Source organism: Alligator mississippiensis, chromosome 2 (assembly GCF_030867095.1).
Source record: "Alligator mississippiensis isolate rAllMis1 chromosome 2, rAllMis1, whole genome shotgun sequence".
In the NCBI taxonomy this organism is placed as follows: Eukaryota; Metazoa; Chordata; order Crocodylia; family Alligatoridae; genus Alligator; species Alligator mississippiensis.
Genome location: NC_081825.1, coordinates 5,484,317 through 5,509,049, shown reverse-complemented (window position 1 = coordinate 5,509,049; position 24,733 = coordinate 5,484,317). Strand labels below are relative to the sequence as shown.

Below are 24,733 nucleotides of genomic sequence, written 5' to 3'. Positions count from 1 at the left end.
GCCCGGTTGTTTGCTCCCCGTCTGCCGTGCACTGAACCCCCGTTCTCTTCCAGGCCCTGAGGAAAAGGCCCGGCTTCTCCAAGATCTTGCACGTCAAGGTGGAAGGAGGCTGCTAGCCTTGCAGGGGGAGACAACGTGCCTCCTCCTCCGACGCCGCGAGACCAAACCGTCCGTCCGCCGTTCGTCCCCAAACCCGGCGCCGTGGAGAAGCCAACCAGCGCACAAGACTTTCATGGGCCTTCGTGACTGGCAGCGTCGCGCTCCCTCGCTGGGGGTGGACGGAGAGTGTTGCGCGGGCGGGAAGGTGCTACAAAACGGGTTTCCTGGACAGGGCTACTCCCGACTTGGCTGAGGGAGCAAGGCTCGAAACCCCGCGGCAGCTTGCTGCCAAGGATCTTCCTTCTGGGGATGTTTCTTTCTTTGAACTCCATTTCTTTGTTTTCATGGGAGCCGGGAAGCTCCGGGACCCGGCCTGCGGGCTCTTGGCTGCGACTGTCCATCCAGGCGAGCGTCTCTCTCCTCTCCCGCGAAATGGAAATGGCTAATTTGAGGCCGGGCCTTGAGCTGGTGATTCTCGGTTGCACGCGTGGCTGCGCAAACGGAGGCTGGGTGGATTCCTGGGGACCATCCCGTCGTGGTTTTTAAGGCCGAAGGCGTCTCTGGCGACTCCCGCCCGCTTGCAGGAAGCAAGGCCTGGCATTGCTGTTTGTTTTACCCGTCTTCATTTTCATTTCAAGGAGGAAAACCAAACGTGGGGCATGTGCCCCCCCGGAAACCAGACCATCAGGCACCGCTGCAACCGCAGAGCACAGAGACCGTCCCTTTTCGTGGGCGGCGAGGAGCTGACGGAGCGGATGCTGGCTCCGCACAGAGATGCCTGCCCGGCCTCATGCCCTCTTCACCCAGCGAGGAGGCCAAATCCCCTTCCTGCCAAGGCAATAAACCATCTCTTCAAACACCCCACCCCAGGGCCTTTGCCTTGCAGCGACTCAGCTTGCACAAACATCCTGGGCCCGTCCTCAGGGAAGGGCGCTCCTCTTTCATCTGGTAGCTCCCTCCGGGCCAAACTGCCCAGCAGGGACAGAGAGGTGGACTGTGCATTAGAGGGGAGCCAACGTCACACCTCCTAATCCATCACATGTCCCTTCCTGACTAGCTTTAAGCAAGAACCACGTGGCCAAAACCTTGCTCTGTGATGCACCCATCCACCCTGAACAGAGATCGCCGTCCCCGGTTTGTCCTTTCTTTCCATCACAGGCCCCTTTTTTGCCGATCCTGCTTTTTTTTTGCAATAGTTAATCTTGTGGCAGGGATTTCCAAAAGAAAGGGCTCTTTTGAGAGTAGCCTGGCCAGCTTTGCCTCTCTTTATCCTCTGCCTCTAGAGGAAAAATGCCGACCGGTTCCCATGCCAAGGTTGGTACCGACTGGAGCAGCGCCATCGGTGCAGGGGGGAGCTCTGATCTTAATCCTTTGCAGCCTTGCTCCTGTATCGAGGACCCTGCTGTGTGGCCCCAAAGAGCGATAAAACCAGTCGTCGAAGCACCTCGCCGCGCTCCAGGAGCGGCGAAGGTAGTTGATGGGGAACGGGGACTCGTATTTCATACTGTATCCAGAAGCCGTCGGCCAGCCAGGGGTAGGGCATGAACCAACCTGGGGAAATGGGCTCGCAGACCGTGCCAAGAAACCGGCGGCTGGCCTTGGTTGTAGCTCTTCAGGTCTCCAAGCTGTCGGGCAGGATGTCCCCGGGGATGGTGTCTGGCGCTGCTGGAAGCTGGGTCTTTCTCAGGGCGAGGAGGCTGCAGAGGCCTTTCCAGACATCGGAAATCTCTGAACTTTCTTCTCCATCTACCTTTCTGCCAGGGACCCACGTGAAACAGGGGTGGGGGACCCCAGAGGTGCCTTTGTCCAGTTCCTGTCTACAAGAGAAGGTCAGATGAGGCCGGCCCCGTGCAATAGGCAATGCATGGCAACTTCGTCCACGCCGATGTCACGAAGAGGTCTCCATCTCGGAGACCCTCCAGGCTGGAGGATTTGCAAGAGAAGCAGGGAGCCGCTCATCTAGGATCTAATCAGAAACCAAACCAAATTGCCCCCAGTCCCAGGACCCCCAGTGCAAGCCCCTGGCGCTTTGGCATTCAGATTGCAAAGCCAGTTCCTTCCCTAACAATTGCAAATGCACCAAACCTGGACCCAGTCACCCCCTAATGATGGGTGTTTTGAAATCTGGGTCCGCTTTTCAGCGGCTAATTAAATTGTAGCAGTGTATGGCTGGAAGGGACCTTGTCCAGCCCCCGGCTCCGAGGCAGGGTCGGGTGTACATGGACCAATCTCAACAGGTGCTTGCACACCCTGTCTCTGAAAGCTGGGGCGAGGAGCCGTTCGTGGGGGGTGTTGGTTTTGCAACGTGTTATCCTAGATCAGGGACACCCAGATTTTCCTGTCTCCTCCATATGGAGGTTGTTCTTCACTGCATAAAATAGAGTGATCAAAACTAGAGAAGCATGTCCCAGCACTACACGTCCCAGCATGCAGTACTCTCCCTTGCCCTTTGCAGTGGCATCAAGTTGGAGCTGTGGCATGCTGGGATTTGTAGTCCATGTGGACCACACCTCCATAGGTTGTTGAGCTGCTCCAATTCGACCGCAGCCTGTGGTTGGGAAGGGCCGTGGGGCGAGAAGCGAGGATTGTCTTGCAGATGCAAGGTGCCGCAACCAGCAACAATGCAAAAAAAAAAAGAGAAAAGCTACAATATAAGGAAGAAGAAAACAGCACAGCCCCCCCCCCCCCGAAATGTCACATTTTGCTACCTTTGAAAACCAGACAGTCCCTTGGCGACAAATACTGTACTCTGAGAGGTCCCCTTTTGACACTGCACAGAGACTAAGAAATGACCTTAAAAGAAACAAAGTAAGTATTTATTTCTATAAAGAAGACAGAAAAAAAAAAAAGATTTTAAAGAAAAATATATATACTCCGCATGTTTATACACTATGCTTAAGGACTATTGTATTGGAGTTTAATGTCTGAAGACTGAACGTGTCTGTTCCCGGTTTGCTGCTAGCACGGTTATTTCTGCCCCCGTCGGCCATAGTATTTAAAGTCATTTTCAGGGGAAACCCGCTCATCCGACGTCAGACGTGTGTTAGGTATTTTCTTCGGCGAGATTGTTTCCCGGTCCAGGGGGAGTCGTTGGGGATGGGAGGGACAGCGAAGGAGCCGGACAGTCTTTTCAGACGTTATTTATTCGTGAGAAAGGTCGGACTCTTGTTGCTGGCAGTGTCTGCTTGTGCATCGCGGTCCTGGAGCTGTGGGTGTGTGATTTCGTGTGCGTGCGTGCGTGCGTGCGTGACACACCGCCCTTCCTCCTGCTGGGGTTTGGTCATTCGTGGTAGCCCGGCATTCATTCAGTGCGCCGTGTCCCATCCTCCCCCACGAAACACACCACGCTCAGGGCTCAAGTCTTGCCTCCGATGTTTGCTTTCCTGGGCAAAACAAGCCCATCTTCTGGGCTACGAGCCGCGAGGTTCCCGGTAGGGTGAAGGCTGAGCTTGGGTGATGGAAAGCCCTGCTCCCATGCGCTAAGCGTGGTTCTCCGTCGGATGCTGGGCTGCATGGTTGAGGTCCATTCAGCACCTCTTTTCGGTAGACAATCGGTTTGGTTAAGGTGGGGAACTCACTGCCGCAGGATGCAGGCGGTTGAGATGGAGTTCGGAGGGGACGGGAGCGCCGCCGCGCAAGGCGCTGCACATTCGCTGTTAGGGGCTGATGTTGGGATCCCGATTTGGAAGCGAAGTGCTGAGTTTGGGCCTGTCCCTGTGCATTATCAGTCCTCACGCTTCAGGTTTGTGTAGGGAAGACAGCAACACGGTTTCTCTTCAGCCTCAGCTCGCCATGCCCTGGAACAGCCAAAAATATTCTCACGTGGGCGCTAACGCTGGAGTTTGGCCCCATCCGGTAGAGTCTTACACACACCCTCAGGGGGTGAAGTCTGCAGAAGAGAAGACCGAGGGGGATTGAATAGCAGCCTTCACCTCCCTGCAGGGGGGTGCAAAGAGGATGGAGCTGGGCTGTTCTCAGTGGGGGCAGATGACCGGACAAGGAGCAATGGGCTCAAGCTGCAGCTAGGGAAGTTGAGGTTGGATATTAGGAAACACTTTCTCACGAGGAGGGTGGTGAAACACTGGAACAGGTTACCTAGAGAGGTGGTGGAGTCTCCATCCTGGAGGTTTTTAAGACAAAGCCTTGGCTGGGATGATGTAGTTGGGGCTGGTGCTGCTTTGAGCAGGGGGGATGGACTAGATGTGACCTCCTGAGGTCTCTTCAACCCTCATTTTCTATGATTGCAATACCCTGGAGGTCTGGGATGATGTATTGGGGCTGGTCCTGCTTGGCGCAGGGGGTTGGACTGGATGTGACCTCCTGAGACCCCTTCCAGCCCTCCTTGTCTGTGATTCTTTAATACTATGATTTTAAGTCTGTGCAGAATAGCAGCTTCTGACAAGGAAAGTGCCAAACAGCTCTAAGGTTAACTAGAGGATCCTCTTAGCTGAGGAATGTGTTTTTCTTTGCCTTTGATTTTCTCTCGCACTCATGCAATGGGCAGGATTATGCGCTAAATATATCCCAGCACTATCTACACCATGGTTTGCAATGCTGAGCATTGGGTGGCTGCACCCTTAGGGGATTTCACTGGCAAAGAGCTGCCTCGGGAAGTAAACCAGCTTCTTCCATGGGACCCGGATGGCATCTGCAATGGCCTAGCATTGGATATGTCTGGGAAGTCCTTCCCCATGTTGAAGCATTCAGCCTGGGCTTCAGTGTGGAGGGCTGGGTAAGCTGGATCTGGCAATGCCCGGGTTTGGCAACCTCCGTGGGGTGGAGGAAGGTCACAGCATACTCCTCATCTTCCTAGCGGTGCTGCATTGGCAGAGATGCTCATCTATGCCCTTACCTACATTTTTTGTTCCCCACCATGGATCTGAGGCCCCTTTTCTTCAGGCCAGACAGGCTCCTGCCTTTTCCCCTGGAAACTGGACCCAAGCAGGGATAGAGTCGGTCTCCGCAGCTAAATGAGGGTGTTATTTCAGCCCAGGCAGGCTTAGCTGGGCTGACCTTCCCCAGACTAGCTCAGGTGCCAACAGCAGCGAGGACCCAGCAGTGCCGGCTCTGACAGGGGTGCTGGGCATGCATTCAAGCTGCCAGCCCCTTCTGACATCCTTGGTATATCAGCACTGATACTGTTAGCCCAGCTAGCAAGATTAAAGCTAAGTAGGTACACCCTGGTGCATAGGTATGCTTGTCTCTATATATAGTTGCATGGACTACTGTGTATTCCCATGCTATAGCGCACCTGCATTTGACTGTAGGGATATTCTTGGGCATGGCACACCGCTGCCGTGCCAAAGCAATGATCAGATTGCTGCATTTTCTTGCATACAACGTGCCCTGGAATCAGAGAGACATTGTTTTGGAAGGGGGAAAAGAGACGGTGTAGTAATAACCGAGCAGCGGCAGCTCGGGAGCAAGCCTCCCCGCTCATCGCTCTGCTTTCTGTGACTCACGTACAGATTTGACCGCCACGTTTGCCCAGCAGAAACTGCCCATCCCTTATTTCTCACATATACCGTGCACTGCAATTTCCAGCAGCTGGTTTTGGGGGAGGGGGAGTGCATGTTATATCCAAGAAAATATGGGATTTCTCCCTGTTGAGGGGCGGTAGGCAGCTCCTCGCTATGAGGCAGCAATAAGCACCCGCCTGCCGATTCTCACGCAGGCTGTTGTTGGGCTGTTTGCGGGCCCAGCAACTTGCACTTGGGTTTAAGAGAGTGACAAGCTCTGAGCTGTGGTAGTATTAGTTCTCCAAGCATGTGGCAGTGCAGCCTGGTTCCCATGCAATCCCAGGGCTGGAAAGGACCTGGAGAGTCATCCAGTCCAACCCCCTGGCCAGATGCAAGAAGTGGGGAGTGAGGGCCCGTGCTCCTGCCATGAAATCAGGCATCCAGCACCACGGGGTCAGCAAGAACATAATGGAAATAGGGCTCCGGTGCGAGCTGCTCTCTGCACAGAGATGCACGAGCAGCGGTGGCATCTCTTCCATAGACCACCTTTCTGTGCGAGGCGGTGGGGAGGGAGGCTCACAGACACTCAAGATGCAGGGTAGCTTTAAATCCCTGGAGAGCAAATCATTCCTGAGCCTTCAGCCTGCCTACGCTAGGGAAGCAGAGGGCACCTCCTGCCAGGGGAAGCCTGGTCTTCGTTGGCCACGCGCTTCATTGCACAAAAAAAGGGTTCAGGTCTGTGGCTGCTTTTGGGCCTTTTTAGCCCAGCTGCTGTGGGGTCTGGCGGGAGAGCAAGGGCAGCTCTCTGCAGTGCCAGGCCCACCGGGTTTGTACGCTGGTGTGAGTGCCCGCAGGGGCCGAGGCAGGCGGACGGGGGGCTGCTCACAATAGGTGCCATTAAACCACTTCGGCAGACCAGGTTCTTTGCATAAATCTGATATCTTTTATTAGACCAACTCCAATAGTTGGAAAAACTCTTTGCAAGCTTGCAAATTCTTTTTTACAAGCTTGCAAAGAGTTTTTCCAACTACTGGAGTTGATCTAATAAAAGATATCAGATTTACCCAAAGAAACTTGTCTGCCTATGTCCTTAGACCAACACGGCTACAACCTATACCCCATTAAACGGCTTCAACACCAGGAGGCAGGAGAGTCCATCACAGCCTCCTGGCCGAGAGCAAACAGCTGCCCTGGGGATAAAAGCTGACACACGACACTTACACCGGTGTAATTTTACCCCCACTGTTTTCTGGGCGTCCGTTTATACTGGATCCAAGTTGGTTACACTGGTGACACGGATTAGGTTTGTTCCTTGCTTACCCCAGTGTAAAGGCAGGTGACCCCGGGGTCACTGTAGTGTGTCCAAGCAGCTCGCCCATGTGATTAGAGAAATAACATGATCCCTTGGGAAATCCAGGGCTGGGGATGAGACAATACCAGGCAACCTTGCCCTGCCACTGCCTCACTGTGTCACCTCAGGCAAGTCACTTAACTTGTCTGTGTCCCTATGTGTAAATGGGGGTAGGTATGCTTTGAGCCCAATAGATGATAAGAGCTATGTAGCTATGCAAACCCTAATCTTCCCACCCCACCCTTCCAGCTAGAAGCCCTCCCTTGCCCACCTTGCCTGCTCCCACAGCCCCAGCCATCCCCCTTTCCTAAAGGATTAACAATTCCCAGCCCTGCTGCCAGGCCCTGGCACTGCCTTCTCCGTTGCGTGCAGTGCCATTCACCAGAGACACGCACCTGCCCAGCTTTGTACTGAACAATCCCCGGGCGCAGCCCATCATTGCCTTGACGCACTAGGGAAGCAATCCTGTATCCTTCTGGATCCGCAAATAATCTTCCCGTGCATGGAAGGCTTACAGCGTACCGCAGCCTGCAAACCCAGGGGCTGCAGAAAGTCAGGTGCACAGGGTGCACTCTTCACTGGAGCAGAGATGGGAAGTAATGAGCTCCAACGGGTGGGAGTCAAATCCAGGCGAATCCCAGTTAGAACAAAGGTGAACGTTTGGTTTTTTTTCCCCGGGGAGGGTGATAAGCCAGGAGCACAAAGCACCAGTAAACGTGATGGGTTTCTCCATGTCCCAAAGTCTTAAAAGCAAAACTGGAAAAAAACACATTGCTGAGCTCAGCACAGGAGACACAGGTTGGCCATGCAGAGGTCAGAGGGGACCATGGCACCGTCTCTTCTGCCCTCTCCATGTGTGGAGCAGAGCAGCAGACCTGAAATGAGTAGTGAGTAATCAAGAGGCAATGCTTTCTGCACGCTTTGGAGCTGCTGTGATGGGAAGGAGCAAGGCAGGAGTAATCTCAAGGCATTTTACCAGACAGCATGCAGCACTCACATCCTGGCATCCATGGAGTATACACTAGCAAGCCAGCCTGCCTTTAATGTGGCATCGTATCAGCCTGGCATCCAATGCACAGCATGGAGTATACCCTAGTACACCAGCCTGCCTTTAATGTGGCATCGTATCAGCCTGGCATCTAATGGGCAGCATGGAGTATACCCTAGTACACCAGCCTGCCTTTAATGTGGCTTCATATCAGCCTGGCATCTAATGGGCAGCGTGGAGTATATCCTAGTACACCAGCCTGCCTTTAATGTGGCTTCATATCAGCCTGGCATCTAATGGGCAGCGTGGAGTATACCCTAGTACACCAGCCTGCCTTTAATGTGGCTTCATATCAGCCTGGCATCTAATGGGCAGCGTGGAGTATACCCTAGTACACCAGCCTGCCTTTAATGTGGCTTCATATCAGCCTGGCATCTAATGGGCAGCGTGGAGTATACCCTAGTACACCAGCCTGCCTTTAATGTGGCTTCATATCAGCCTGGCATCTAATGGGCAGCGTGGAGTATACCCTAGTACACCAGCCTGCCTTTAATGCGGCTTCATATCAGCCTGGCATCTAATGGGCAGCGTGGAGTATACCCTAGTACACCAGCCTGCCTTTAATGCGGCTTCATATCAGCCTGGCATCTAATGGGCAGCGTGGAGTATACCCTAGTACACCAGCCTGCCTTTAACGTGGCCTCGTATCAGAATCACAGACCAGCGCCTGGCTTGACGTGATGCTCACTTCACTCTTCAGCAAGAAATGCATCCCGTGTGGAGGCCCCGTTGTCAAAAGCTCAGCACACCGGTGCCATTCTGGAAAGCATTTGTTAAAACTGCACGACAGCAAGGAAAATGGTTATCCAGAAGGATGCTGGGTGTAATCACATATTCGCATTGGGAGAAATATCGGTGGCTTGTATTTGCTGAATCGTGGCTTGTATTTGATGGCTTGTATTTGCTAGAATATGTCTCAAAGAGAAGTTAGTGCCTGTTACACAGGAAGGTGAATCCTGTGGTCAGTAAATGAAATTCATGCCAAAACTAGGAAGAAATTGGGATGTGTTTAGGTCCCAACCTTGTTAGCACTGTGGGTGCACTGGATGCAGTGCTGCACTGTGTTGGTGTCCAACGTGGTAGTGCCACATTTGCTGGATGCTGCTGCATTGCAGTGCAGTGAATAAAGGTTTAGTGGTGCAGGGCATAGCCCTGGAGACTTATTTTTTCATGTATCCTTTTCAGGTGAAGGCAGCGTCCCTGCAGAGTGCCAAATAATAAGCTTTAGCAAGCAAGGTCCTGCCCAGAGCTTAGGCAGTGCATAGGCCATCACAGGGTGCTCTTCATCCCCATCACCCCACCCCAGGCCACAACCTCTTTCCTGGAGGGTCTGTGAGGTGTGTGTAGGGATGGGCTGGGAGAGCGGCGTGCCAAACAGTCCGCACACTGGACTGTAGTGACCTTTGCTACTGACCAACGAGGGCCGTGGCCGATGCCCAGTGCGGTCAGTGGGAGGACTTGCCTTGATTTCCATGGGCTGAGAAGCAAGCCCTTAGCGTGGCATTGCCCTGGGAGGAGCTATGCAGACTGTGGTGACCGCTGCCGGGTTTCTCCCTGCACATCCTACTCGTGACGGAGCTGCCATAGTGCAACGGAGCGTAAAGCTGCACTGGGTGCATTGGACACCACCATCAAAATACCAGCCCTTAAGAAGAGAGCAAGCCCTTCGTGATGTCCCACGGGGGTCGTTGTAGTGGGTCGGTGCCTTTGCCTGACATGCACCTGGGTTTGATTGCAGAGCTCCTTCCAAAGCTGGAAGCAGAGGGATTTGGATAGAGATGTCAGCTTACGCACACCCAATAACAGCCGCTCGACCTCTGAGACCGGTGAGGTTTTGTCTGCAGACCATCTCTCTGGTTTCTTCGCTGTGGCCTTTATTTGCTTGTGCTTTCCTTGGTCTTTGCTGTCCGAAAATCTAGAATAATGCTTTCTCCGTAGTTTGCAGCTAACCGTCGCCTGGCAGCTGGGTCGGACCCACCCCTGCTCCGTGCATTTGTTTTCCTGGGGTGGGTGGTTTTTGAGGCCAGGCCTGAGCGCTGGGGTTTTTCGTCCAGGGCCACGTGCTAAATGGAAGCAGAATCTGCTATTGAAACGCTTTCCATGTGTCCGACACCAGTGAGAGCACACCTTTTAGCGTAGCCTGGACACCAAATTGTTCTGCTGCAGTGGAAAGGCTCTGGGTGGAGGGGGGGAAGGCAGCAACCCCCCGTTTTCCTGCGACGGTCGGACGACTTCTTTTGCTCGACCGCTGTCTTCTGGGTCTGAATTGAACCCTAGCAAGGCAAATTCAGGCAGGATATCGCCAACTCCACTGAAGTTGGTTAGATTGCCCCGGGTCCAGATTTGCCCCAGGGTCTGTAACGTTTTGTCAGACCCTGGAAACACAAGAGGCCTCAAGAAGATTTGGATAGAGTTTGCAGGCTCCTGGTATAAGCAGGTTATGGCATGCAAACTTGCCTCCCATTGTGGTGTGATGGGGGCAGCAGAATAGCAGAGCAAGGACCGATCCTCGAGGTTATTAAGGCTGGTCCTTGTCCCTCCCCCTCATCTTTGGGGTGATCGGATTCTGCTTCTTGTCCCCCAGACGGCAATAAAGCAGCATCCAGGTTGCCAACAAAGCCTTTATCACGAGCTTGCACATGCAACTCCTTCCTCTCCAAGGATGGGCTGGCTGTTGGAGGAGCTGGGTTAGGCGGGCACGTAGCTGACAGAGGTTAAACACTAGAGACCTCCCCTCTTCCATCTCTGCGCGGGGTGGAACGAGTTGCACGGGACCGCGGAGGTGCTCCCGATGAGCGGGGAACAACCAGCCAGATGCCTTGTCCTTCACTGGCCACCCGCCGCGGTCTGAGCAGGTTGCAAACCATCCGGGTTTTGCTTTGGTAGCGACAAGGTACCCTCGTCCGTGCAGCCCACCCGCTTGCCGCCTGCCCTTTGGCTTGGATGGTAAAACTGGGCACGGCCCGTTTCCCGCCCCGTTCATGGCTGGCGTCACCCCACGCGGCTGTGTTCAGGTTTCTGCTCCAACAAGGAGCCGCTATAGGAGGGGTGTGAGATGCTACCCTGTGTTTAGTATCCAAACTCCCTTGTTCACGGACAAGCACCCCCTCACTTTCTCCCTAGGGTTTCCCTTGAGACCCGGGTAGACAAAGCTGGATGTAGTAGTTGGGGCTGGTCCTGCTTGGACTAGATGTGACCTCCTGAGCTCCCTTCCAACCCGCCTGGTCTATGAGTTTATGATTCAGGGCCTCCTTTGCTTGAGTTTCTCTGCTCTATAGAGCCCCGCCAATCCCAGGGTAGAGGTTGCATCTGTTGCAATGAGTTTACAGGGCCTCTGCATTGTCCTAACACGGCAGAGTTAGGACAGGGTTAGAGGAAGCTGAGCAGGACGCCACATTTAGTTGGTTTGGATGCAAATCTCTCGGATGGTGTATTTGACCCAAGCAGTCGTCCAAAGCTGGGGACTTTGTTTCATAGCAGTTGACGCCGGAGCCAGGCAGAGCCGATGCACTTCTGTTCACGAACAAAGCACAAAGTCCTGTTTCCCGCATTGCACATTCGCAGACCCTCTGCCTGCCTACACCTTGCACGCCTGCTTGGCGTTGGTGGGCAGGGGTGGAAACACGCACCACTATTTGGTGTCAAGGTTTTTATTTCCGCAGTCTGGTTCCATAAAGCCGCCTGCCTACTTATCCCCAGTGCAGGGTAGGAGCTGTACAAGGTATAACGGGATCTGTCGTGTTATTTTTTGCTGTGAATTCCAACTTCCCTGCCCCTTTCCACCGCGTTCGCCATTGAAATTTGGCAGCCTGGTGCCAAGGTCTGTGAACCATATGGCGATAGACTGAGCTGGGTTTGGTTGGTTGGGTTTATTTAACCCTAAGGAGCCTCAAAACTTTCTTGCAAACCATGATCTCGGGCACTTTCTGCCATATAAGCCCGGCCTGTTTGTAAATAGATTATTTGGATCCCATGGAAACGGTGCAAAAAAGGAAATTATAAAGAGGTTTCTTGATAGGTTTGAGCAAAGTTTATAAAAGATTTTATAAGACTTTTTTTTTTTAATTGCTTTATTTGATTGTTCAAGCCAACGTAGACATGACGTGGACAAAGCACCCTGGATGGTGCAGCATGGGGTTTGTTTGTATTTAATTTATACAGGGGTCCGTTGTGTTATTTATGTCGGTATGTATTTATTTATTTATCGCTCGTTAACCTCTGCAAGGTGACGTGCCAGCTGTTTACACGATGAGCCTGCGAGGAGCTAATCCGTTTGAACAATCATCCGGTCGAGACCCCCACAGAAACAATCTCTTGGTTTCTTTGGGCCAGAAACCAAAGCACCAAAGGGATCCCTTATTCCTTTGGCTGCTTGCGGCCGTCCTGTTGCAAGGCCCTGTGGCCTGGTGCTTCTCCTGTTCAATCAGTGGCGAGTCGGGGATTTAAATGCTGTAAAATCAGTCCCCTATCGGGGCTGTTGCTCCATAATTTCAGTCTGGTTTTCAGGCCAGAGATTCTGGTGGGAGCTGTGATGGGGAAGGGTCGGTTTGCCCTTGAGATGAGCGTGAGACCGTGACTCATTTTGGATGCCCGCTTTGTCCCCAGTTTCCCGTTTGAATAAAGTGCTGGGTCGGTGTGAGGCAAGGTCCTGATGAACCCACCTGCTTTTGTATGATTCCCCCTTAAAAGGGTCACCTGGGTCTCACCATCGCCACCAGGCGAGATCTTGGGGACCTTCTCGGGTCACCAGCCTGGGTACCACAGACAGGACCATCCCCAAAATGGGCAAGGGGCTTCATGAAAAAAGCTCCAGTTCATATATGCTTTTGCAAAGGCCGCTCAGCTTTCATTCCCTTCTTTGAAGAGACGCCGCCACGATGGTGTAAGACGGTGGGTCGCTGAGCCACCTCTAAGCACAATGCATCTCCTTCTCTAAGGCTGCTCTGCCTAGCCAGGCATCTTGCAAAGGCACGTACATCAAGCACAGTGATCCCACGGGGGGATTTCTAATGCATTGGTGGAGAACATGGGGCAGCAGCCTGCTTTCAGCTGCCCCGGGATCTGGGTATTAAAAAGACACAAGCCCATTTCAGCTTGGCAAGTGGCAGCTCATTTGGCTCAGGTGTGCTGCACAATCAGGTGCGACCTTGCAGGGAAACGCAGGTGGGTGGGAGACATACGGTTGCCTTGCCGGGAGGGAACCACACAAGACATGCCTGCATCAGCAAAGGTGGCATGGGGCAGACGGAGAAGGCCTAATCCACCTCATCTCTGCTCCGCATCTAGCCCCACTCTCTCCACATCTCTAATTCAGATGAAGCAGTGTAGAGAGCTCAGCTGCAACGTGTCCCAGCACTGGGGTCCTGCAGATACATCTATGAACTTCTTTAGCTGCAAAAACCACCTTCCCGGTTGGTGAAAGTAGATGGGCATTGTCCTGACTCTCTGTTGTCGCAGAGGGCAGGAAACCCCGGCAAACCCGGAGCAGCAGGCAGGCAGGCTGCTACCACTGGGCAGAGCATTTTCAGTTGAAAGAAAAAGCAGATTTGGGTTGACCAAACCTCGCGACCAATTTGTGCCAAACCTTTTGAATCCTAGTAGCCAAAAACCAACATGGGGTGGGGGGGGGGGAGAGTGCAGTGTTGGCATTTTCAAAATGAAATGATTTTTTTTAGGGCGGGAGGGTTGTAGTTGCATTTGCCTCTCTTTAATTTGAAATGTCATTCCAGATCGAATGCAATGTCTTTGTCAACTCCGAACAATTTCAGTGCGACTTGGGTGAGGAAACCAGGGAGAGCTGGTTTCAGGTCAACTCCAAATGAATGCTTTTTAGATTTTTTTTTTTCCCAATTGGGATAGTGAAATGCAAATATCAGTGATTCACCCAGCCCTCATTGCTGTCCCGGGCCAGTCTGAGAGCTGTTCTGTTACAACCGCGCCGAGCTGAATTAAAATGTTCCTGAAATGCAGCAGCCAGGAGGTGAAAGGGGTCTGGGACAGACGTTGCATGAACCGGCTGGACCCAGATCAGTTAAGTCTGATACTACATTCAACCAGGTTTATCTTAAAGCTGTTTCAGCTTTTTTTAAACTGGTTTAGGTGCACTGAGCGTCTGTTCTGTTCCAGGTTTAAACCAGTTTCTGATCACTTAAACCGGTTTATGTGTAATGTCTGTCCCTAGCCTGAAAGGGAAAGCTTGAACTTGTGCTGCACAGACAGAGCCCTTTGGTTTTCCCTGGGGGTTTGGGATGTGGGAAGTGTCCCTCAGCTGAGGAAGAGGGGAAAAAGCCTTCACAGGTACAAAGCCCAGCCCAGCCACCTGTGTCACCCCCCGGGCTCTGACCCAGACAACGACGACTACAGACGTGGCCCGTGCCTGGGGCTGGGTGAACCATTTGCAGCAGGGAGGGCTGACGCTGCCTGAGCTCCCACCCACCCTTTAATCACCTTGAACGAGCCCCACCATCCTCAGTTCCCACCGTGTTTGTGCCAGTCCTCTTGGAAATGCTGCAAATGCATCGGCCCAGGAGGAAAACACTGCAAAGGACCGAAAAGACGGGCATTGGGATAAGATAAAGGGCACTGTGAACCCAAGTCTAGGTTTCCTCCGAGTTTCAGGAGTATTTGGGTCCCGGGGCTTGGCATGACCTGTTACAAGGCTAAGGTTTGCATGGTTCACATCTGGATCCAGCGTTTCCTAGAGCTTCGATAGACTTTAGACATGAGGGCTGGAAGGGACCTCATGGGATCATCAGCTGAGGAGAGGGCATGGCCAAGGTTTTGACCAAGACCCAAACTCAAGCGAAGACCGTTTCACAGCGGATGCTGAGGGTATGGGCCTCAGATCTGAGACAAGCTGGGAACCACTGTTCAGCCAAGCCAGTTTGCATGGAAAATGGACAGCTGTTTGACCCAATCCAGAAACCAAGCACTTAGTAGCATGGGAGGTTTAACATCCACGTCCCGTTGGGCAAATAGTGGGGAAAAGAACGGTGGAGTTGCATTCAGAGACGCCGGTATGTCCATCAGCAAATGGTTTACCCAGCCCTAACCCAAAAGTGATGCCGTATCTAGGAATGGGGGGTGCTGCTGTGAGCATCCGCTGATAGAGAACAGCCTCCCCCATAAATGGATATATATACTATAATCATTTCTCTAAAGCACTTAATTCTTCCCAGTGTTTCCTCAATCAATCAATCCTTGTAAATGATTGAAACGATGTCCTGTACATTCCTGTGCCCCCTCCCAAAACGGTAGAAGTTCGACTTTTAAGCTATTTTTTTAACTATATAAATAGATGTATATTTTAGTCTTTAGCGGAGATGTGCCAGTGTTTGGAGAACCAAATGTCCCTTCCTCGTGTCTTGAAATGGATTCCCCCCAAAATACAAAAATCGGAGAGCACATGGTTGGGGGAGGGAAGAGAGGGGCTGGAGTGAACCGGTTTGGGAACGACTGCTGCGCGGTTCCCCAGCTGTTGTCCTTTAATGCTTTGCAGACGTCTTCAGGGGACAGGGAAGGACTTTCTTGTGGGCAGGTCTTCCCGGATCTGCCTGTTGTCTTCTTGCCTCTTCCTCTGAAGCAGCTGCTCCTGGACGTGGTTGGGGACAGGACACGGGGCTCGCTGAACCCTGGGTCTGGTCCCTGTGTTCATGCGAAGCGTTTTGGAGACCGAGCAGGGTTTGGAGTACAGGGTTAGGTCCGTGACAGGACCTCTGTTAGGAAGGTCAAGGCTGGAGAGCCACGGGGTTGGAGAGAAGAGACTCGGAAGGCAAGGAGGGGTCCGAAGAGAAACCCACCCAGAGCACACGGCCAGTAGGTCTTGGGTTTTCTTCCTCCAGCTCTGAGCCGGGGAACGGGAGATGCGCATTTCAGCCTGCTGAGAACATACCGTCTTTCTGTTCGCCCGGCCCCGGCCCCGGCCCCGGCCCCGGTCTCGGCACTGCCGGACACCTTCATTTTTAGCACTTTGGTCAGTACTATCACCTGTAGATGCACTTTGATGTTGTTGCTTTTAAACCTTTGCCGAATGTAAACAACGTGTATTTAAGAATAAAAACGTGTGGAAAAGAGCTATTTTATGATTTCGGTGTTGAATAAAGATTCTTGACATTGCTCCGCGGCTTTCTTCTCTGTTAGGTTTTTTTAATCTGTTGATGGCAATTCATTGCATGGCTAATTTATACGGCAGCTCTCAGCCCCCAAACCACTGGAAAAGTCATTTGCACTGCACGAGGATCCGTGCCTTTGCCCCTCCCGGGTCTTTGAGCCCAGTTGTTTGCTATGATGGCATCCCTTTCATAATCCATGCCTACAACTAGCTCCCCTCGCTCCTAGGCTACAGCCTCACTGCCCCCATGGTTAGAAGCTCCCTGCTAATGTCCAGCTTAGGGTTGCTCATGGCCAATTTAGGCCCATTGGATCCTGTGCAAACACTTTGTCTGACCAAGCTCTTTGCTTTGCTCAGTTGTCCAAGCCAAGATCCTTCAGGGCTTGTCTGCATGGCTATGCCAACCTCGTCCAGCCAGGACCTGTCTGAGCGCCCCCCAACCCTCAGTCCCCAACAGAGCAGCTGCTGGAGAAGAGCATGGAGTGGCTTTGGAGCATGGCTGAAGGAGGTAGGGGTAGGTTGTAGGTGGGTATAACTGGTTTGGTGTAACACCAAATGGTCTGGTGTTCAGTCCTAGTCTGCTTTCTCATGCAGTCTGTCCCGGGGATCTCCCTGATCTTTCCTGCCACGCCTCTGTTGCTATAAGTTGGGAGTCAGACCTCACCTCTGCCAGGATAGTACTCTGGTGCCTCGCTCTGCAGGGCTCATCGCTGAGATGTCTTAGGTACGTTACAGCCAAGATCGCGGTGCGCTAAACCACGCCGAGCAGCTGCTGGCTGGTTCCTCCAACCTACTGCTACCATCAGTCCATCAGGATCATCAGCTTTCCCCAGCTTGCTCCAAGTCCTCTATCATGACTCGGTTGTGCAAGGCCCTATGAGACCCATGGATCAGGCAGAAGCAATGTACTACAAATGGGGGCACCCACCCGAACAGTACCACCCTGCTAGCCTCTCCTCTCGGCCTACTCAGAATAATCCCTCCACCTCCCTCTCCAGGGATGGGTTGTGTTGTGCAGCCATTGCTGGGTTCAGTAAACACAGGCATATGTGAATGAGAAGAACTAAAAAATAAGTCTTTTTTATGGAGCAGTGGGCAAGCCTCTTCAGACCCTTTGTCTGTCTCACACTGACTGCCCTGGCTCAGGGACCATCTCCCAATTTCCTACCTGTAGTCATCTTAGTTAGGGAATATCTCTATATTATAACAGCTATTGCTACAGGTTGTATCAGGGCTTGCACCCTTAGTAAGTCTCGCAAGACCCACAAGAGACCTCACCCAAAAGAGAAACAGAAACACGAGCAAACCCCATATGAAAACAGTCCGGTTGATAGAGGTGCCTTTCCCTTGCTGCCTGGCCTGTGTCTGCTCCAGCCCTCCAGGGTTTACACATGCTGTTTGTCACTGGGCACGTCTACATGTTCATTCATGCGCAGTGCCTACTCATTAAATTTAGTACTTGTATAAGCAAGTACTAAATAAACACTGTTGTACTGTGCAGTAACGTGATCACGTGCTTTTTGTGTGATGCTTAATGCGCAGTAAACTACTACTACTGAGCATTCGCGTATTAGCATGGTTTTTTCCATGCAAGCTAATGCACAGAATTAGTCTACTGCACATTAACTGCCTCATGTAGACGCACCCATGGTGTAGCAGCTTATGTCCAGAGAGCTCCTTCTCCCTGCCCAGTGTGGGACACATGGCCGTGCTCTGGAGTATAGATATAGAGATATATATCTCTATCTCTCTATAGAGATAGAGAGATAGAGATAGAGAGAGATCTAGATATATATCCAGATGCTGCACCCATCCAGGCCATAGAAGTCTGGCTCTTCAAGTCTCCCTTTCCCCCAGCCTTTCTATAACAAGAGCCAGGGCTCCCTGTCACACCACGCGGGGCCTGGGTGGGGACAGACCCTCACACAAACAGGCTCCCTGTTCTGTTGATTGTCCTAGCAGCATTTCTCTGTACTTGCTTCACTTTGTATCAGTCTTTCCAGTCGTAGGTGACCCCCAAATGCAGAGTGTATTCAGCTGAGGACTTGCCAATGCCTTGTGCATGGTATCTTTCTCTCTCCTGAGAATACCTCAGCTAATGCAACCAGATCACACTGGCAGTTCGTAGTATTTCAAAGGGCAGATTAATACACCAAGGTCTTTCTCTTCCTTTGCCATTTCTGACTGCTGAATCGCCAGATTGCCGCAAAATGCCTTGTCCTCAGTCCCTAAGTGTCCAACCTCACACTTTGTTCCAATAAATCTCATCCTGTTTCTATCAGACAAGCCCTCAAGGCCAACTAATTATACCCTTATGAAGATTCAATAATCACAGACAAGGAGGGTTGGAAGGGACCTCAGGAGGTCACATCTAGTCCAACCCCCTGCTCGAAGTAGGACCAGCCTCAGCTACATCATCCCAGTCAAGGCTTTGTCTACTGGGTCTTCAAAACTTCCAAGGATGGAGACTGCACCACCTCTCTGAGTAGCTTGTTCCAGTGCTTCACCACCCTCCTAGTGAGAAGGATCTTCCTCATATATCCAACCTCAGCTTCCCTTGCTGCAACTTGAGCCCATTGCTCCTTGTTCTGCCATCTGCCCCCACTGAGACCAGCCCAGCTCCATCCTCTTTGCAGCCACCCTGCAGGGAGGTGAAGGCTGCTATCAACCCCCCTCGGTCTTCTCTTCTGCAGACTCAATCAGCCCAGTTCCCTCAGCCTTTCCTCTCCTACGCCTCCCATGGTTGCGTCATCCATTGATTCCATTAACGAAGTGCTACTTTTCACGCCAAAGTTGTTAATGAAAATGCTTGAGAAGATGGTCCAGCACCTGGTCCTCGAGGAACTCCACTGATGACTTCCCTCCACTCAATAACCCCACTTTCAGAGGACCCTGTTTCCCCTCCAGTCAGTTCCTTACCGATCTCACAAGTCTTGTACCAAGTCCCATCTTAACTAATAATTTCCCATGTGGCACCATATCAAGTGCTTCAGTGAAGTCCAGATAGAGCAGAGCTCTGGTCTCTCCTTCATCTAGCAAATCAGTGATCTGGGTACACCATGCTGCATGTTATGCCTTTTCCCATTGACCCCTGCATATCTTTGATTACTCTTCCCTTCATGTCTTGTTCTTCTGTCACACTCCTGGAGGCAGACTAGTGAGCTGCCATCACCTAGATCATTCCCTCCTTCCCCTTTACAAAGTGCAGGCATTATATTTGCTAATCTCCAAGTTGGACCCCACCAGTGATTTGACTGATTGATTGGAAAACCTTCTTACCATGCTTGTGATTGCTTGAGCTATTCCTTGCAAAATCCTGGGCTGGAGGTTATCCATGCTCCTTCCACGCATTGAGTTCCTGGAATTTTGTTTCCATCTAGGATGGGGCCATTTCCATTTCCATACCTCCGTCTTCATTAGCCAAGCTTGATGTGGTAGAGAGGGAGCATAAAGTCACGGTGGAAGAATGGCCTTGTTACAGGACTGGGAGGCTGTTTTCAGCACTCAGACAAACAGGGCAACCTTCACTCCTCCAAGTTGGCATTATTGGGCATGTCTACATGCACTTTTGATAATGCACATTAGATCTAGTACCTCCATTGTGAGGTACCAGGAAAATGCGCATTAGCCTGTCTTAATGTGCATTAACTAAATAGCACAGTTTTCTAGTAACACTTTAATGTGCATTAAGATAGGCTAATGTGCATTAAAGTGCATGTGTAGACATGCCATTGAGTTTGGGAAGGACCTCAAGGGTCATCTCGTACAACTCCCTGCAAGCTGCAGGATGTTCTCTTCTTAAACCAGGCCAGATAAACACCTCCTCCAGTGCAGGAGAATGAGCCTCCCCTGTCCTCCTGCTCTGACGGTACAGATGATGGTCCAATATCGAATCTAACAGTCTGCTTTGCTACAGTTCAAACGCCTCGCTGCATGCCCTGCCTTCTGTGGTAAGGGGAAATAGATGTTCTCTGTCTTCTTTATGGCAGCCTTTCCAGTGTTTGAAAACAGCTATCACATTCCTCACCTTTTCAGCCTCTTTTCTGCAGGCTAAGCTCCCCCAGGTCTCTCAGCCTTTGTCTCTCTGCACCATCTTGAGCACTCGCCTCCGAGTCCTATCCACATTCCCCACATCCTTCAGAAACCGCAGAGGCCAAAACTGCACACAATACCCGAGATGGGGCCCTGAGGAGAGTGGTGCTATCCTCTCCTGGGTCTTACTCATCCTCCTGTCAATGCTACCCAGAACTGCTGGTTTTTTCTGTGACTACATCACGTTATGGGCTCACACTGAGTTTGTGATCCACAAATCCCCCACAGATCCTTCTCTGCCTTGCTGCCACCCAGCCAGGTATCTCCCGTGCTATATGCATGCATTGGGGTCTTCTTCCCTGGGTGACTCTCCTTGCATTGTCTTTGCGGAGTTGGATTTTGTCATCTGTGACCCAGTTCTCCATTGTCCATAGCCCAGTGCTCCAGTTCATCGAGATCCTTTTGAGTTTATCTCCCATCCTCCAATGTGTTTGCAATTCCTCCCAGTTTTGTGCTTTTCTGGAAGCCCCCTATTCCAGCATCCAAACCCAGAACAGGCTCTTGGAAACCTTTCTTGAAACCTCCTGCCTTTCCGACATCGACCCATTTGCAGTTACTCTGGTTTTATTCCCACTCCGTCCGTAAGACAGGGATGTTGATAACCCAGAGCTCAGGAAGATCCTCAGATATTCCCTTAGTGTCTGAAGACTGTCAGATGGAAGATACTGCAGAAAAGCAAAGACTTATTATGCTGCCATAAGAAAAAGAGCACGGAAAGCTGCCCGCAAGACACGAGGCTGACCTGACAAGCGGAGATGTCTTGGATACGCCGTGGATTGCTGGCCGGAGGCAAGAGGCAGGAGCTGAGCAGAAGTCAACCTCGCCGCTAAGTGCCAATGAGACTAACGATGAAGACTTGAAATCGAGATGTAGGTCAGCAGTCGCATCTGCATAACTCACTGTTTCCAAGAGCAACCGGGGCCTCGAGACAAATGCAATCAAAGGAAATATTTCCAAAGCCTCGAATCCACTCTGCTTGAAACCCTCAAAACCCAAGGAAGACTATGGAGAATAAGGAATCTGGTTAAACAGCAAAAGAAGGGGGCTTAGGATAAGACTGACCATTTTAACTCTTCCTAGAGAGATGCCTGCAAGCACCAAGAGGACTAGAGCAGTAATTCTCAACCTTTCTAGACCCAAGACCCCCCACTGGGAAAATTGTTCCTGGTTTTCACTCATTTTTTAACTGACGAAAAAGAATAGAGAGTTTTTTTCCTATTGCAAAGTACTCAGCGAGACCACAGCAAGGCAGAATGGTTCGGATACTCTGGATTCCTATTTGAAAGCTGTGTTTGTGTTGTGAATCCTGTGTGCACACCTAACATTGCACACCACGACACCCCTGAAAGGATTTCAAGGCAGTCCAGGGTGCTGTGGTCCCCCGGTTGAGGATCACTGGGGTAGAGACAAGGGAAACAATGCGCTGGATATGGCTGCTGGGATGGAGCTGTTTACGTTTTCGAGGGACGGTGCCATACAGACAGTGTGAGAGAGAGGGAGGGAGGGAGGAAAGGTGGTTGTTGAGCAAATATTTGTATGACTAAATTACCACCTGGGGTTTGCTCCAATTTCTGGAGCACTTTTAACAGCCATGTTTGAATATTTGGGCAACTTCATCTCTCAAGGCCCAAACTTCTTGTGGATTTGAGTATATTATTCATCCCAATGCCCCCCCACCAGCTCAAAAACCCCTGACCACGGGCAGATGTAGGAGTTTGAAAGCAAACCTGTTCAACTAAAATAATGATTTAAAATAAACTAATGCTAAAATCTAGAACTCTTGGTTCAGAAATGATGCCTTTTGCTAGACCAATTAAGAAATCGCAAGTGTGTGTGTGTGTGTGTGTGTGTGTGTGTGTGTGTGTGTGTTTTCTGCAAGCTTTCATGCTCAAATGCCCTTCATCAGGCTCTGGGAAAATTAAAGACGGTAAAAAGTCCCCATAGGTAGGAAACAAACTTCATTTTCACACAGAGACAGCTGGAGATGGAAATCTGTCCTCTATTGTCTCGGACCCAAGAGTCCTACATTATTGCATTTCTTTTTGTCTCAGACCTACACGGCTCCCAAGTACATCCCTTAAAGTGAACTAGAAGCTTTACTAAGATGCCAGCGGCCTAGGGCTGTGCTATTCTGTCTGAAGACTGAAGCAAGAACAAATAGGAGTTCATTGGGAAGAGTTTAAAACAATCTGCAGGGCTGTGAGATAGGAGCTCGGTCTCAATGTGAACCCAGCGGCTTAACACGCCATGCGCCGTCTGAGCAGCTAGGAGGAAGGAGCCAGAGCGTCGCCTGACTCCAGCTCGTGGGCCCAAGATTGGCCTCCTGGAGAGGAATAAGGAGATGCTCCTTTTCAAGGGCATCTCTTCCAGGAGTTTTACCCCATGGCCTGATTGCTATGGACTCTGCGGGGTTTGGCCTTTCTCCGTAGCTGGGGCCGTGGACCTCTTCCTTGGATCTCTTGAGCGTATCTGAACAACCTTTGATAGAAGCAAGATGCCGTGGCTCCCCTGCTTTGTATGGGATGGTTTGGACAGGGCTGGTCCTGCTTTGAGCAGCGGGTTGGACTAGATGTGACCTCTGGAGGTCCCTTCCAGCCCCACTTCTCTATGCTTTTATGATTCACTGATGAGTGAATACCATGGAAATGCCAATGTGACAGTAGAGGAAGGACCTCTCAGAGGAGAAAGGAATTCAAGCCTCAAGCACATCCAGGTCTCAATCCCATTTACAATAAAATGTTTTGAATTTCTCTCACTGGAAAAAAATCAAAGAGGAAGCTCCTTGAAATGCTCACTTTCCCCTCAAAACCCACCCCTGATTTTTGATGGGGCAGAAGGGATGGGGCGGGGTGGACCAGTTCTGGAGATGCAGCATTTCAGCATTTCAGCCTCCAGCCAACGCCTTCCCTGAGGGTTGCCTTTGCTTAACCACGGCCAAGAGAAAGGACGTGGGAGAAGGAGATGTGCTGAGAAGCTGAGACAGCTCCTATGCCCAAATGGCTCAGGTTCCCCTAAGATTAGCTTGAACAGAGAGAAATCCCAGCTCCTGCATCTGCAGTCATCAGGGCCCGGCAGCAGGGCGCAGAACCAGCTTTCCACCCGGTGGGTCCCAACCTGACAGCTCAGCGGGGCCCCGACAGCCCAGGGCAGGCTTCTAGGAAAGTACCATATGCTTGTGTCTTGAACAGCTAACGACCTCGAGACACCGGGTCTCTGCAGAGCGCCGAGATGGCAGGCAGCCGTCTGGCCGGCGAGAGAGCTGGAGGAGATGCATGGCCTCTGCAATGACTCCATCCAACGCTCCTGTGCCAATGTGGGTGCTCCTTCCACGTCGGCTGCACTTCTCTCTCCCGTCCCCGGGGCAGCCAGGCCATAGGTTCAGGTTGCAAAAAGGCGCTGATCCGCCTCCCGCATCCTCCTACCCGTCCCCGAGACAGGTGACTGCTGGTCCAGAGGTTGGGGGGGTTTTGGCCCGGATGCCGGCAGAACATCCTAGCATGGAGCCTGGGGAAACGGCTCCAGTCCCGAGTGGTTTGCAAGGCCGGGGGCCTCAGGCTGCCCACCCATGCTACCATCCCTTCCTCTCTCTTCAGGGAGGAGCCGTTCGTGACTAGAGGCCAGGAGAGACCCCCCAGCAGCTCAGGCCTGGACCTGTCTGGGCTTGGGGCTGTGCACCCATGAGAAGGGCCTGGCAGTCTGCCCGCAGCCATGCGTGCTCCAGGCCAGCTGCTTTCCCGTCTCCTCTGCAGGCGTCAGGAGCCCGTATCCCCACTTTCCCAGCCGGCACCACGTGTCCTGGCACCCCACCTTTTTTCCTGCCAGCAATGATGTGCATGTGGTGGATCCCGCCTCTGACAAGGCTCTCCCTCCCTGCCATGCTCCCATGCGGCAAGGAGGCCCCGATGTGGAGCTTGTCGCTTGGTGCTGCAGTGACATTCGCCCTCGAGTGGGAGCTGAGCTGCTCTGCCTGACTCCCCCCTGCCGACCCCACTCTCTCCTGTGCCTCTCGCTGCTGCTGGCTGAACCTGGGTGCAGCCGTGTTGCACCCCAGAAGCAGCTGCATTTCTGCAGCAGGTGAAGCCAGTCTTCACTGGCAACCGCCTCTCAGCGCCTTCAGGATGGAAGGACGCCGGTGGGCTGAAAGATGCAAGCGATGAGATGATCATCAGTGTGCCAGGCCCCATCAGAACGGCATTACTTTGAACCAGTTCAGCTGAAACCACCCCTCCATCTACCTCTGATGAGGCGCGCCTGGATGCTGTGGCAGCCCGTAATAAGGCTTGATCGGCTCAGGCAGCCGGCGCAGGGAGGATGGATCCGCAGTCTGCTCTCTGTCACTCATCTCCAGGTCGCTGGCTGGCCCATTGTCCCTGCTAATGACTCCCTGTGGATTACATGCTTCTTCCTTCCAGGCTAATAGACCCAGGCCAGTGGATGGGGTTAATGGAAAAAGATCCTAATTAGCAGAGGCCTGGCGCCAAGGGCCTTTCTCGATGCTGGGACATGTGTCATTGCAGTCGGAGCTGAGGGCCCTGTGGGACTGACGTAGTGCAAGGTGATAAGCATAGAGAGTA

General features: G+C 52.1%; 1 protein-coding gene across 2 annotated transcripts in view; it reads left to right on the top strand.

Moving 5' to 3' along the window:
- Positions 1-3,052, top strand: part of FBXO41 (F-box protein 41) — a 35,554-nt gene extending 32,502 nt beyond the window's left edge. Inside the window, exons 12-13 of one of the 2 annotated variants that reach the window (XR_009459660.1) lie at positions 54-1,569; positions 1,861-3,052. Coding sequence is in view for 1 of the 2 variants with exons in the window: in XM_014597105.3 (XP_014452591.1) it covers positions 54-116 (63 nt within the window). In the remaining variant the exon portion in view is untranslated. Of the gene's footprint in view, positions 1-53 lie in introns of both variants that reach the window. The other variant, XM_014597105.3, reaches the window with a different exon arrangement.
- The last annotated feature ends 21,681 nt before the right edge of the window (positions 3,053-24,733 follow it).